Raw genomic sequence first — 12715 nt, 5'->3', positions numbered from 1 at the left:
CTCAGCCCCGAGCAGAGCAGGCTGAGGGGAGGCCTCATGGCGGCCTGCAGCTCCCTCACGAGGGGAGCGGAGGGGCAGGCGCTGAGCTCTGCTCTCTGGGGACAGCGACAGGACCCGAGGGAACGGCATGGAGCTGGGACAGGGGAGGGTCAGGCTGGGGGTTAGGGAAAGGTTCTGCACCCAGAGGGTGGTCAGGCACTGGGACAGGCTCACTAGCAGGCATGCTCAGGTTCCTCAGAGGGCTGCTAGACATTCCCCAGTCCTCCCGGACCTTGACCCCAGAAGGTTTTAAAGTGTCCTGACGTTTCCCAGCCAGCAGAGCCAAAGGCTGCTGTGCAAAATGCTCTATCTGGGAGCTACAACTTTCAGAGATGGGCCAGGGAGGTCCTGCATGGAAAATACAGAACAGGAACATAGTCCAAGCAGGCAGAAGCTAGGTCACTAACCTCTGTCGATTCAGAGGCAACATTTCTCTCATTTACTTAGCCAAGTTTATTTAGGCTACAGAGCAGGAAAATGTGTCATCTTGGGTCCTCCTCTCTCCATTTACGTTGGAGAGCATGTCAGGACATCCCAGTTCAACATCTTGCTCAAAGGATCAGTTCAGAGTGGACCACGTGGCTCATGGATCTATCCAGCCTGGTCTGAAAAGCTTCCAAGGATTGTGTTGTACACCAGAAGCTGTAGGCTTCTGAAGCCTATAGCTTCTGGTGTACAAGAAACCACTGAGGCTTTTGACACTGTTCCCCACAGCATTCTCCTCAGGAAACTGGCTGCTCATGGCTTGGACTGGCGTACACTTTGTTGGGTTAAGAGCTGGCTGGATGGCCGGGCCCAGAGAGTTGTGGTGAATGGAGTCAAATCCAGTTGGAGGCCGGTCACTAGTGGAGTCCCCCAGGGCTCCGTACTGGGGCCAGTCCTCTTTAACATCTTCATCGATGATCTGGACGAGGGGATCGAGTGCGCCCTCAGCAAGCTTGCAGACGACACCAAGTTAGGTGCGTGTGTCGATCTCCTCGAGGGTAGGAAGGCTCTGCAGGAGGATCTGGATAGGCTGCACCGATGTGCCAAGGCCAACGGTATGAAGTTCAACAAGGCCAAGTGCCAGGTCCTGCACCTGGGGCCCAACAACCCCAAGCAGAGCTACAGGCTGGGAGATGAGTGCTGCACCTCGAGTACTGCGTTCAGTTTTGGGCCCCTCGCTACAAGAAGGACATGGAGGTGCTTGAGCGAGTCCAGAGAAGGGCTACGAAGCTGGCGAGGGGCCTGGAGAACAAGTCTTACGAGGAGCGGCTGAGGGAGCTGGGACTGTTTAGCCTGGAGAAGAGGAGGCTCAGGGGTGACCTTATTGCACTCTACAGGTACCTGAAAGGAGGCTGTAGCGAGGTGGGGCTTGGTCTATTCTCCCTGGTGACAGGACAAGGGGGAAGGGGCTAAAGTTGGGCCATGGGAGGTTTAGGTTAGATATTAGGAAGAACTTCTTTACTGAACAGGTTGTTAGTCCCTGGAATAGGCTGCCCAGGGAAGTGGTGGAGTCACCATCCCTGGAGGTCTTTAAACGACATTTAGATGTAGAGCTTAGGGATATGGTTTAGTGGAGGACTTGTTAGCATTAGGTCAGAGGTTGGACTTGGTGATCTTGGAGGTCTCTTCCAACCTAGACTATTCTGTGGTTCTATGATTCTGGTCTGTTACAATCCCAGTAAAAAAAGTGTTCAAGCTCTAAGGTAACATTGGCAACACTGTTTTATTGTACCTCTGCATTTGGTAAGGCCAAACTGCACAAGTCCCCTTCCTCTAGCTTGCCCAAATTTGTCTGGGTAACAGTCCTGCTCTCAAGTGCATCTGCTGGTCCTCCCCAGGTTGGTGTCACCTACTGATCTGAGGAGCAAGTACTCCCCCACCTCCTCCCGGTCCTGCTGCAACCTGGGATACTTCTTTCCTTGCTGCTTAAAATCAGAAGTTGGCAGTCATCCTGTGATGAGCCTGAATTCCTGGTTTTTTTTTTCTTTTTTTTTTTTTGTTTGTTTGTTTTTTTTTGTTTTGTTTTGTTTTGTTTGTTTGTTTGGTCATTTGTTTTCAATCAGTATAAGCTTGAAACCTATGGAAGTGTTTTTTCACCTCCCTTGCATTTTTAATCATGAGGAGACCTTTATGCAATTCACTCCCTTGTGTCATTTATTATCCTTCCTCCATAATACTCTACCAGTATTTTTTTTTTCATAAGGACTTCACTGCCTCAAACTATTTTGAGTCATGATCATTAATTCCAAAAACATTGTGCCTGCTACTTTCACAAACTAACATAAGGAATGGTATCTTAAATCTGCACTCACAGAGAACTGGGGGGATGCAGTTTAGTTACAGGGTACTGACACAACACTCGTAACACACGGATGGTACTGACTGCAACCACAGCTGTACACCAGTGAGGTTCATATTCCAGTGTTGTATCATAGTACAGTCCACACTGTGAAAAGCAAGACTTTTTATCAGCACTCAAGCAAGTCTAGGGTGTAAGTCCAAGAGATGAACCCTGAAAATGTATTTTATCATTGGATGCAGGACTCCTCATCAGTTTCTACTGCAAAGCAGTAGAATGCAGAAGCATGACTGTGCTGTGCATGGTCATCTGTTTTGTACTGCTCTTTTTTTTTTTTTTTAAACCATATCAAATACAGTTGTAAGAATCATTCCAGGCATTCCAGGAAACACACACACAAAAAAAAGCAGCAATGAAAAAGCAGGAGCTTGATTAACTAGGTCAACTTTGTAAAGTCACTTAATGACACCAATCATCAGACTGACCAGAAATGAAGAACATCCATACATCATAACCCTTTCTACATTTAAAGGATCAGAGCACACATCTGTGTCCCAGCACACTGCCTTTCTAGGAGTTCAGAGACCACTTCACGGGATATCCAATGTCCCCACCCATAGCTGTTTAACAGCTAAATAGAAAATGTCTACAGGGACTGTTAGTTATACCAGACAGGGAACCAGTACCTGTTTCAGAAAAGGTAGAAAGTGAGTCCTGTTGATCACAGCTAGCACTTGTGCGAAGTTCTCTCTACTGCTGCTTCTCTTTCATTTTGCAGCTATACCTGTTGATTCCCACTCCTAGAACTGCTGTTCTGATCAGGATCCACAGTCAAAACACATTTCTCCTAAGTCACCTCTACAACCTTTTCTTCATATTCACCCTCATGACTGCAGACCTCTCAGACTAGGAAACTCATCTCACAGAGAAAAAAGTCCAGGCACGGCATTAATAAGGGACAATGTGATAGAATTAAGAATAAGCAGTATGCAAAATACTGTTGAAGAGAAGCTTTGATGGCCCTTTGCAACACTATGTCAAAAGCCTCCAGCTTAATCTTGAACTACCCTCCAATGCAAGGAGCATTTTTTTATATATGTAAGTATGGAGCTAATGACAGGGAAAAACTATACAAAGATCTGAGGTTATGGTATCATTGCCAAGAGCAGATGCAACTAAAAGGAATTGCAACTACGTTGTTCTCAGGTTTCAATCAGTTCAGTGACATATTTAAAGAGCACTCATCCTGACTGCCACCTGGAGGACAACTGGACTCTCTCCTACACACTAAAGCTTTGACAACTCATGATAACACATGCCACTTGCTCTTCCTGCAGAAGCAAAATGAGGGAAAAGATAGCTTGCTTGAGAAATATTAACTTGCAGCTAAGGGGCAGAAAATACTTGTCTCTATCAAGGTAGAGTTAGTTGGTTAGTACTTTTTTGCCATAAATAAATTATTTTGGTTAACATTTTAGATACCCTAAGGCACATCTACATCTACCTCAAGCAGAAGAAAAGGGAATAACATAGTTCAAGGTATCATCTTTCAAAAACAAAGACACACTTCTTCAGGATTGCATGCCAGCAAGTTCAAGCAGTTGTTCCATGCAACCTTTTTTTTTAAACCAGAAACATGAGGAAATTAACTAAGAAAGCTACTGCATGGAAGAATGAGATGCAAAATTATCTACAAAAGGACAGAACTGACACAGTAGATTGGAAAACATTTGCCTTATAAAGGTAGTGAAAGCGTGCACACATCCTCATTTGAGTTTTTACCTACATAAAGGTTTATTCAAAAAAAGACTGATTCCCTCCCCCTCTTTCTACACATGCTAAATTAAAAAAAGATAAATACTTTAAAAAAATAAGAAAAGCTTATGAGTTCCAATTGCATACACTGCATACACCTATTTCTTGTAGGAGTAATTTGAGATGCTGTACTTGATGAATTGTAATATGTACTAAAAGCTCTTCTAGTAATTACTTCACAAGCTACAAACAAAATGCAAGCCTGAACAACAGGTCTAGAACTAAGGCTAAGTTTTCCCTTCATAGATTTGCTGTAGGATAACTATCCCATGACTGCAGTTACTTTGTTTGCTTTTCAGAGAAGTAGAAGACAACTGTACAGTTTCCTCCAGAAATTACTGTTCATATGCATTTCCTGCCAACAAATCACAAGCACCCCTGATTTCTTACCTGAAATTCAGAATGGATACACAGATCCTTAAGATGACTTGTCAGAAAAAGGAGTCATGTCGCCCAGGACATTGTGCTCAAGACTTCAAGTTAACATACATCCACTGCTTACAGTAAGTTAAGTGATGGTGTATCTACAATTAACACTTACATTCCTGTACAATATGTAGCAGCAAAACCACAGTCCACAGAAAGTATTTTGCAAATAGGTATTTAAGTAAATATTTTTTGAAGAAATACAGGAAGAACAGCAGCATGTTCAACCACAATAACAAATTGCGTAGTACTGCCCAAGTCCGTTCTGATATTCACATTAAACCTTCAGTCCTGTAAGCAAAGATTAGAAGCATTATTTCCCTATACTAATAGCGAAGACCATACAACAAATAGTACTCGGCATTGTGTGCTGTGAACATGAGAAACTTGTAAGCCTGTTCAGATGGTGAAGACATTACAAATTACTATTTACCATTTTCCTCTGGGGGCCGTGACATGCATCCTTGTAGCACACTGTGCTGGTAAATTAAAAAAAAAAATCAAAGAAAAAGCAACCTTTTGAACATCTCTGTGTAAAACTCTTCATGTCTGCTTACCCTCCTTAGCTTCTACTAATCTGGGAAACTCTCACAGACAAGCCACCAAGCTTGCTCTAAAGAAAACTTTTCCATGAGAGACAGCTGAAGAGTACACATCTGTCAAAGGCAAAAGCATATTGCACACAACACTGGGTTCCATCCTTCTCAAAAGACTGCTTGGTATTAAAGTGTATTTTAAATAAGTTGTGGATATAGCCATTTATCTTTAGTTCCATACAGAGACCACACATTTCATGCATGTTGAGAAGTACCAGTTTACGAAGCTGCAGTTATACATGTTGGTTTTTTGTTTGTGTGTATCTGATGTAGAAGCAACCATCAATACAAAGACTCCTCAAGTTTTTATTAAGTAACTGTTTACAAGGTGTTTAACAGCTCCTTAAGATTGTCACCTCATCATTTGGCACAGATTTCAAAACTGACCTGTTAAAAATGAAGGGACATTAAGTTTAGATGCACTCTTTACATAAAGCTCTCTCCCAAAACAGGTCTTCAGAGAACTATATTCCCAGGCAGAATTTCAGTAACAAAGCAGTAAGTTCAAGGGATTTCCTAAATTCCACTTGCTAACAAAACAGGAATCACATCCCACCTATTATAGCAACATGCTAGCTACAAAGCATCAAACACCTACTGAACCATTTAACACTTCAGAAATACCTTAAGTTTTTTTCCTGTATGTAGGAAGGCAAGAGCCATTTTAAATTATAATCAACCCTGGGTTCATCATAACTGAGTATGTATACATTGATGAAAGCATCAGTGTAAGATACAAGCTACCTTGTAAACATCAAATGTTCCATAAACCTTAACAGTAATGAGCATTAAGTAAGGTAGCTCACTTAAAACACAACAGAATACAACAGTTTGGTACTAAATTGGCTTTAATCCCATGCCTCAAATGAACTTGCAGAACTTGACATCCTCTCTCTTTCTGGGTTCATGCTGCTGCTGCCTTCGTAACTCTAGAAAACAGAAGAGGTACTAGTTTAGAATCATTTAGGGCTGTTTTAGCGCTTTGCATTCATGACTCTCAATCTCATCTGAACATTTTTCTTTAAGTAAATGCAGAAGTTTTATCGTTAACCTTTCATATGTGTTTCTTTAGACCCCAGTCTGATATTAATGCACTTCTATCAACCTCAGTTTTAATCAGGTGTGGGAATCATCTTTCCCCAAGTTTAAATCCCAACTTCTTCCCTTATCCAATACAAATCAATTAATAGATCTTTGGAGAAAAACTTCCATCTCTTTCTTAAGGCTGACTGCCTCCATCACTTCTCCAGTAAAAAAACTTTTCCTTTGGGAAGTTGATTAAGCATGTCACCTAAAAGATAGTTCTGAAATAGATAAAAGCCTCCAACAGATTCCAGTTTCCAATTCATCATTTCATCATCAAATTACCCTTTCATGCATTCTATTTGAAAGAGAAAGTGAATACGGCACGCAAATTAAGATGTAATCTTCCCTCCCCAGGAGAGAAGTCAGAGTCCTTGTTATATACCTACATTACAGCAGAAGCCTACTGCAGGTGATGGATTTATTAGCACCACTGCAGAACATCAGATACAGGTCTTGTTAATAATAGAGCAGTAGGAAAAAACAGCATTACTAGTTTATTTAAATGAAAAAAAGAGCTGATTAGGTGTTGTGGTTTGGGCTGGGATAGAGTTAATTTTCTTCCTAGAGGCTCATATATGGCTGTGTTTTGGATTTTTGATGGAAACTGGTGATATCACACCAATGTTTTATCTGCAAAGCAGTGCATCAGAGACCCAAGGACTTTTCTGCTTCTTATATCACCCTGCCAGTGAGGAGGCTGACAGTACACAAGCTGTTAAGCTACAGAGCCAGAAAAGCTGGTACAGACATACCACAGGGATCAACCTCTACAAATACCTGAGGAGACAATGTAAAGAGGATGGGAGCAAACTTTTCTCAGTGGTGGCCAGTGATAGGACAAGGGGCTACGTGTATAGATTGAACCACAGGAGGTTTCATCACCGCATGAGGAAGAACTTTACAGTTTGGGTGACAGAGCACTGGAACAGGCTGCCCAGAGATGTTGTGGAGTCGTCGTCTTTGGAGATACTCAAAACCCGCCTGGATGCCAGACTGTAACAAGCTCTAGGTGACCCTGCTTGAGCAGGGGGATTGGACTAGATCTCTGAAGGTCCCTTCCAACTTGAAACATTCTGTGATTCTGTGGTTCCATATCATCTGACAACATGTTCAACAATAACAGCAAATAAAAGCTGGGATAAAGCAAGAAAGAGGGAACATTCAGAGTGATGATGTTTGTCTTCCCAAGGAACCACCACACATGATAAACCCTGCTTTTCTAGAAGTGGCTCAACACCTGCCTGCCAATGGGAAGTAGTAAATGAATTCCCTGTTTTGCTTTGCTTGGGCACAGCTTTTGCTTTACCTAGCCAACTGTCTTTATCTCAAGCCATGAGTTCTCACACTTCTAACCTTGTCTTCCCATTCCACCAGGGCAGACTGAACAAGCAGCTGTGTAGTGAAAAGCTGCCTGATGGGCAGAACCAGAACACTAGGAATGCACAGTCTTCTGGAATCACTGTTTTCAGAAACTCGTAAAGAACGCATTAGAATTTGATGATCTCCAACTCCAGAGTTCATGAACTGAATATGTATTATTGAAAGGGCAGCATTCCCAAGGCTTTATGAACAACAATTAGATTTCCTCTCAAACTTGTGTGTGTGGAACAAAGGTCAGTGTCAGATTTCGTAACGCAGAGATCACAAAGGACACAGAAGACTGACTCAGTTCTACAAGTCTAGGATTTCATAGAATCACAAAGTTTGGAAAACATCTCCAAGATCATCTGGTCCAACCCTACCCCTACCACCAGTATTACCCACTAAGTACCACCAGTATGTCCCTAAGCACCGCGTCCAACCTTTCTTTAAACACCCCCAGTGACGGTGACTCCAACTCCCTGGCCAACCCGTTCCAATGCTGAATCACTCTTCCTGATAAGCAATTTCTCCTAATTTCCAACTTAAGCCTCCCCTAACTTTTTGGAAACAAACTAGATTAAAAGACTGATGAGATATGCCTTTGGAAGTGATCTAAACAAATAAAATGTCCTTGAATACAAATCAGAAGAAAGGTCCATTGAGGCTGCAAGCATGAGAAAGAAGCAAAAGTCTGTGTGTAACTGAGGTCCCAATGAAAACCCAAAGTAGGAAAAAAACAGATTTAATTAGGGAGCTGGACAGGAAGGTAGATACAGATAAAACACCCTTTACTTTCACTGGTTATGGGACACAAAACTATCACTCACAAAAGGAAGATCTAAACTTGAATAACTCCAGTTTCATATATTGCATGAGCATAGACTGAGTAATTATTTCTGAGGTCTCTAACAGTATTGACATTTGGAACGCAACTGAGATGCAATGCAGTTCTTATGTAAGCAAGAGATCAAGGAAAGGCTTTTGTTGAAGACATCAAAATTCAAGTACGTAATAGCAAGACATATTAAACACCAATTGAAAAAAACATTCCAAGTAGAAGCATGTAGAGAACACAAAGAGGGATTTAGGAGCTATGCCACCCAGACTGACTCCTTTATTCAAGCTGTATTTTAACACTTGGTAACATCAACCCTAAGAAACCAGAAGATTCTTTATCACAGACATTATGAACAATTATAACACGGATCAGATTAGGACATTTATCTAGCTGCTACTGCTTTCAAGTTTTTAGTCAAATTAATTACTCAACTGAGTGATTCGTAATAAGCAGTGACTGTGTAACTAGCAACTTTGTTCCAGCATACACAGCAGGGAAGTTTTAGAAACTACAGCCTTTGGACATGTCTGCCCAAACCTTTTCTTATAGAGTCACTTGACAATGCAGATCAAAACTAACACAGCTAGCAAGGCTCCAGTCTAAACAGTCTCTAAAGTATAACTCTAAAAAGTTAAACAAGTTATCCGACATGATTTTCAGAAATACTGAGCATTTTGAAGATGCACAACTAAGATAAGGGACACAATTACAGCCCAAAGTTTCAGCAATATATACTTGGTATATAAATTGCTAACCACACTTTTATATGGACATAGAATTCCAAAAGCCAAGGCTCCCACTTCATTTTCAGACTTACCTTCTGGGTATTAACAGACGTAACGAGATTTGTTCCTTGAACACTAAAAGCAATTTCTTCCAACCACACAGGAACTTCCTGCTGAGCCTACATAATTAGAAAAGTGAATTTAGAGACTTCCACTGCTTTGCCAATTCATATTAAGAGTTTGACGGCCATAAGCCAAGAAATAATACTTTCTTAGTATGTTAAAGTGAGATCCAAAAGAAAAAGAAAAGTTGAACAGTAAGATTTGAAACTTACATCTGAAAGCACTTTAACTAGAGACTGTGCAAGATGGCCATCTGAACCATTATCAAAAAATGAAATTGCTTTGCCGGTATTTCCGCAACGACCAGTTCGTCCAATTCGGTGTACATACACTTCAATTGTCGAAGGAAGATCAAAATTAATAACATGCTGAACATTTTCAATATCTAGGCCTCTTGCTGCCACTGAAGTTGCCACCAGAACTGGACATTTGCCAGACCGAAAATCCTGAAGAGCTACCTCTCTCTCTCTCTGTTCTCTGTCTCTGCCAAAAAGAGAAACTGTTAGAATGTGCATCTCTAGAAATCTGCAGTATTATTTAATATACAAGTTAAAAGGCCATGACTCAAAGACACAAGTAGTTCTTGAAAAAACAACCCCCATCTCCTACCAGTTTAAGATTTTTGATTTTTAACTAACACAGCAGTACAACACAGCAAACTTATGCCTCCAGAGAAATTACATTTTTTGAGAGAATAACATGTATTAGAACCACTTCATCACTGCATCTACAGCCCACTTAGAGGTAAACAAAATACTCTCAAAGTTGAGCATACAAACCAGAAAAGAAGGGTGTTATGGCAACCATAAAATGTTGAAAGAAGGGGAGAAGGCAGAAGAACTTCATTCTCAAGCATACAAGTTAAGTGTTTTAAGCCACAAATTCAGAATTAATCTCTACAGAATGCTCTGTCACAGAGATGGGATTTTTAATTAGTTATCAGTAATTCATGCCATTACAAAAAGAATCATAAAACAAACTAATTGTCTCCCTTAAAATCTACTTGCTCAACTGACTGTTTCTTCACACCATAGCTGAAAGTGCTTTTCCCACTACTTTGCATTAAGCCAGATTATTAAAGATGGATTCCATGTAGCTTCTCGCACAGGAGCCAGCCAACAGTATAGGTCTTTTTTTTAATCACCAGAAGAAAATTAGATTTGCTCTGGGTTTTGCATTTTTAAAGAGTGTTTACAGATTATCTATAATACCGTAGATCTGAGTTTAACTCATGTTCTTTGTTATCTAACTGAAAGAACAAATTAGAAAGCTAAAAACCAGTGCTCTGTAGTGTGTGCCATTTCATTAAGCCTGGTAGGACACTATCCCAGAAAAGAGCAACTGTCGTAACACACTTAAATGACTCAAGTGGCTCTGAAGTCAGTAACGTTCCTGACAAGTCAGCAGATTCCATGAAACTAGATATTCTATTTGTAATTATACTTTAATTCACTGCATAATAAATCTACAGAAATGCATTAAGAAACTCCTCCCACACAAGACAGGTTGTACAATCACAGTTCAGGCCAGCCAAATACAGAAGGCCGGATCTACTCAAAAAGATCTTTCACGTTTGTGAAAATGACAGCACGCAGGATACAGACAAATTTTTTTTTTTATCAGTTCTATGAAGGTTATTTTAACTTATCTATGGCCTTGGTATTCTGATGTTTGTCAAAACATCATCCAAAACAGAAGATATCCAAGACCCTTCCTCTAAATCACAAGATGAAAAATATCACAATTACTTGGTCATTTTGCAGCTCACCATGAATCTTAAGATTCAGTTAGCTAGCCTAGATTTTCACATAAAAATACTGTTTCAGCTCATTATGTGAAAGATGGATTGCCTTAGACCTCAAATTAGTTAACATCCTACCTTGTTTCTCAACATTGGGTTAGAAACACAACACTAACGATCAGAATGCAAATACAAGTTAGAAGAATCTTCTCTTTACAACAAACTCTATACAGGCAGTGTTAGAAGTCCATGAACACAACAAGAAGAAAAACAACAGCATCAGAAGCCTGTATGGGATATGACTGGACTTCAGACTTTAGGAAACCTCTAAGACAGACTGGTAGATCCACAACTGCCACTTCAGTTCATGAACATCATCTTGCCACTAACATCAAAAGATTTTTTTTGGTCATGCAAATTATGACAACCTACATATAAACAACTTTTGATTCTACCCAATTTATTATATCCTAATTCTATTGTTTATCAGCAGGTGTAAGATTCTTCAGCTCTTACAGAGTATTTGAAGTGTGCTCAATCACAGAGATTGATCCTGCACCTACAACATTAGACAGTGCTAAGTATTACAGAGTAGAACTGTCATGTTTTCTTTGTAAAAATGCTATTAACTACTACAACATTAGGATTTGCACACCCATAAATGCTTACAGAGTAAAGGAGAATGATAATGTATATGATATGGCATTTATTTTATTTCCAGCTCTTCTAGAGCATTTGAAGCATGGTAAACCATGAAGATATATACTGAGCATGTGCAGTGAGAACTGGCCTTCAGAAACACTACATTTTCAACAGGGTACAGGTGCTGAGGATTACCAGGCAATCTGAATCAATAAAAGCTAAGTCACAAACACGAAAGTTCAAGAAAAAACTTCTAAGAGTACTACCAACTTTCACTGCAAAAATACTTAACCAACTTTCACTTAATACTTACCCATGGATGCTAGTGGCTGGTATGTTTTCTTGACAAAGAAAGGCTGCAATGTAGTCTGCTTTTTTCTTTGTCTCCACAAACACCATGGTTCGCTCACGACCTACATTGAACAAGAGTTCAGATCTACTTAAGTGTGAAACCTGATGCAGTTTCACTATTCACAGCTTCAGTTACTGCTAACATCTAGTGTTAGAAATGGCTTTGAATCAAGTCTTTAGCTAATAGCTATAATTTCTTGATGAGCACAAACTCAGATGAAGACTACTGCATTATGTTTCTCCTAAGTAGAGAGATGAAATACAGATTTTGCTCTGTGCTAAGTCGCAGTGTGAAGTCTCTTTCTGTAGCATGTGGATTGACACGACACACCATTATCAATACTGAACACCACTAACGTACACCAAAGGGAGCACCAAACTCCCTTCCAGTTTTGACCATTAAAACATATGATACATTCTAATCATTACTGTAAACATCCCAGTCATGGACAAAGTAGATGCCCAGAGGTTCACTTTCATTTAGTAAGCCCACACTCCGGACATAATACCACCAGGTTCTAAAGCAGTTACTAAATGTCCACGCAAAGAAACTAACCATCTGGGAAGCTTCTCTGCCACTACTTAGAGGTGAGACTGACAAATACTGATAACACTAACAAGTCTAAAACCTGTAACTCCATGAGAAACTATTGAAAAAGCTTCAGTCAATAATCTTGTAAATTAAAC

General features: G+C 40.4%; 1 protein-coding gene across 3 annotated transcripts in view; it reads right to left on the bottom strand.

The window, feature by feature from the left end:
* Positions 1 to 5798: 5798 nt before the first annotated feature.
* Positions 5799 to 12715, bottom strand: part of DDX4 (DEAD-box helicase 4) — a 34771-nt gene continuing 27854 nt past the window's right edge. For all 3 annotated transcript variants that reach the window (XM_035309967.1, XM_035309969.1, XM_035309968.1), the window contains 4 exons: positions 11991 to 12090; positions 9507 to 9777; positions 9264 to 9350; positions 5799 to 6089 (listed from right to left, as the gene is read on the bottom strand). In XM_035309967.1, coding sequence (XP_035165858.1) covers positions 6009 to 6089; positions 9264 to 9350; positions 9507 to 9777; positions 11991 to 12090 — 539 coding nt within the window. In that variant the 3' untranslated portion in view covers positions 5799 to 6008. The remainder of the gene's footprint in view (positions 6090 to 9263; positions 9351 to 9506; positions 9778 to 11990; positions 12091 to 12715) is intronic.

This window comes from Oxyura jamaicensis, chromosome Z (genome assembly GCF_011077185.1).
Source record: "Oxyura jamaicensis isolate SHBP4307 breed ruddy duck chromosome Z, BPBGC_Ojam_1.0, whole genome shotgun sequence".
In the NCBI taxonomy this organism is placed as follows: Eukaryota; Metazoa; Chordata; class Aves; order Anseriformes; family Anatidae; genus Oxyura; species Oxyura jamaicensis.
Note: the sequence above shows the minus strand (reverse complement) of the source record. Positions and strands in the feature narration are given on the sequence as shown.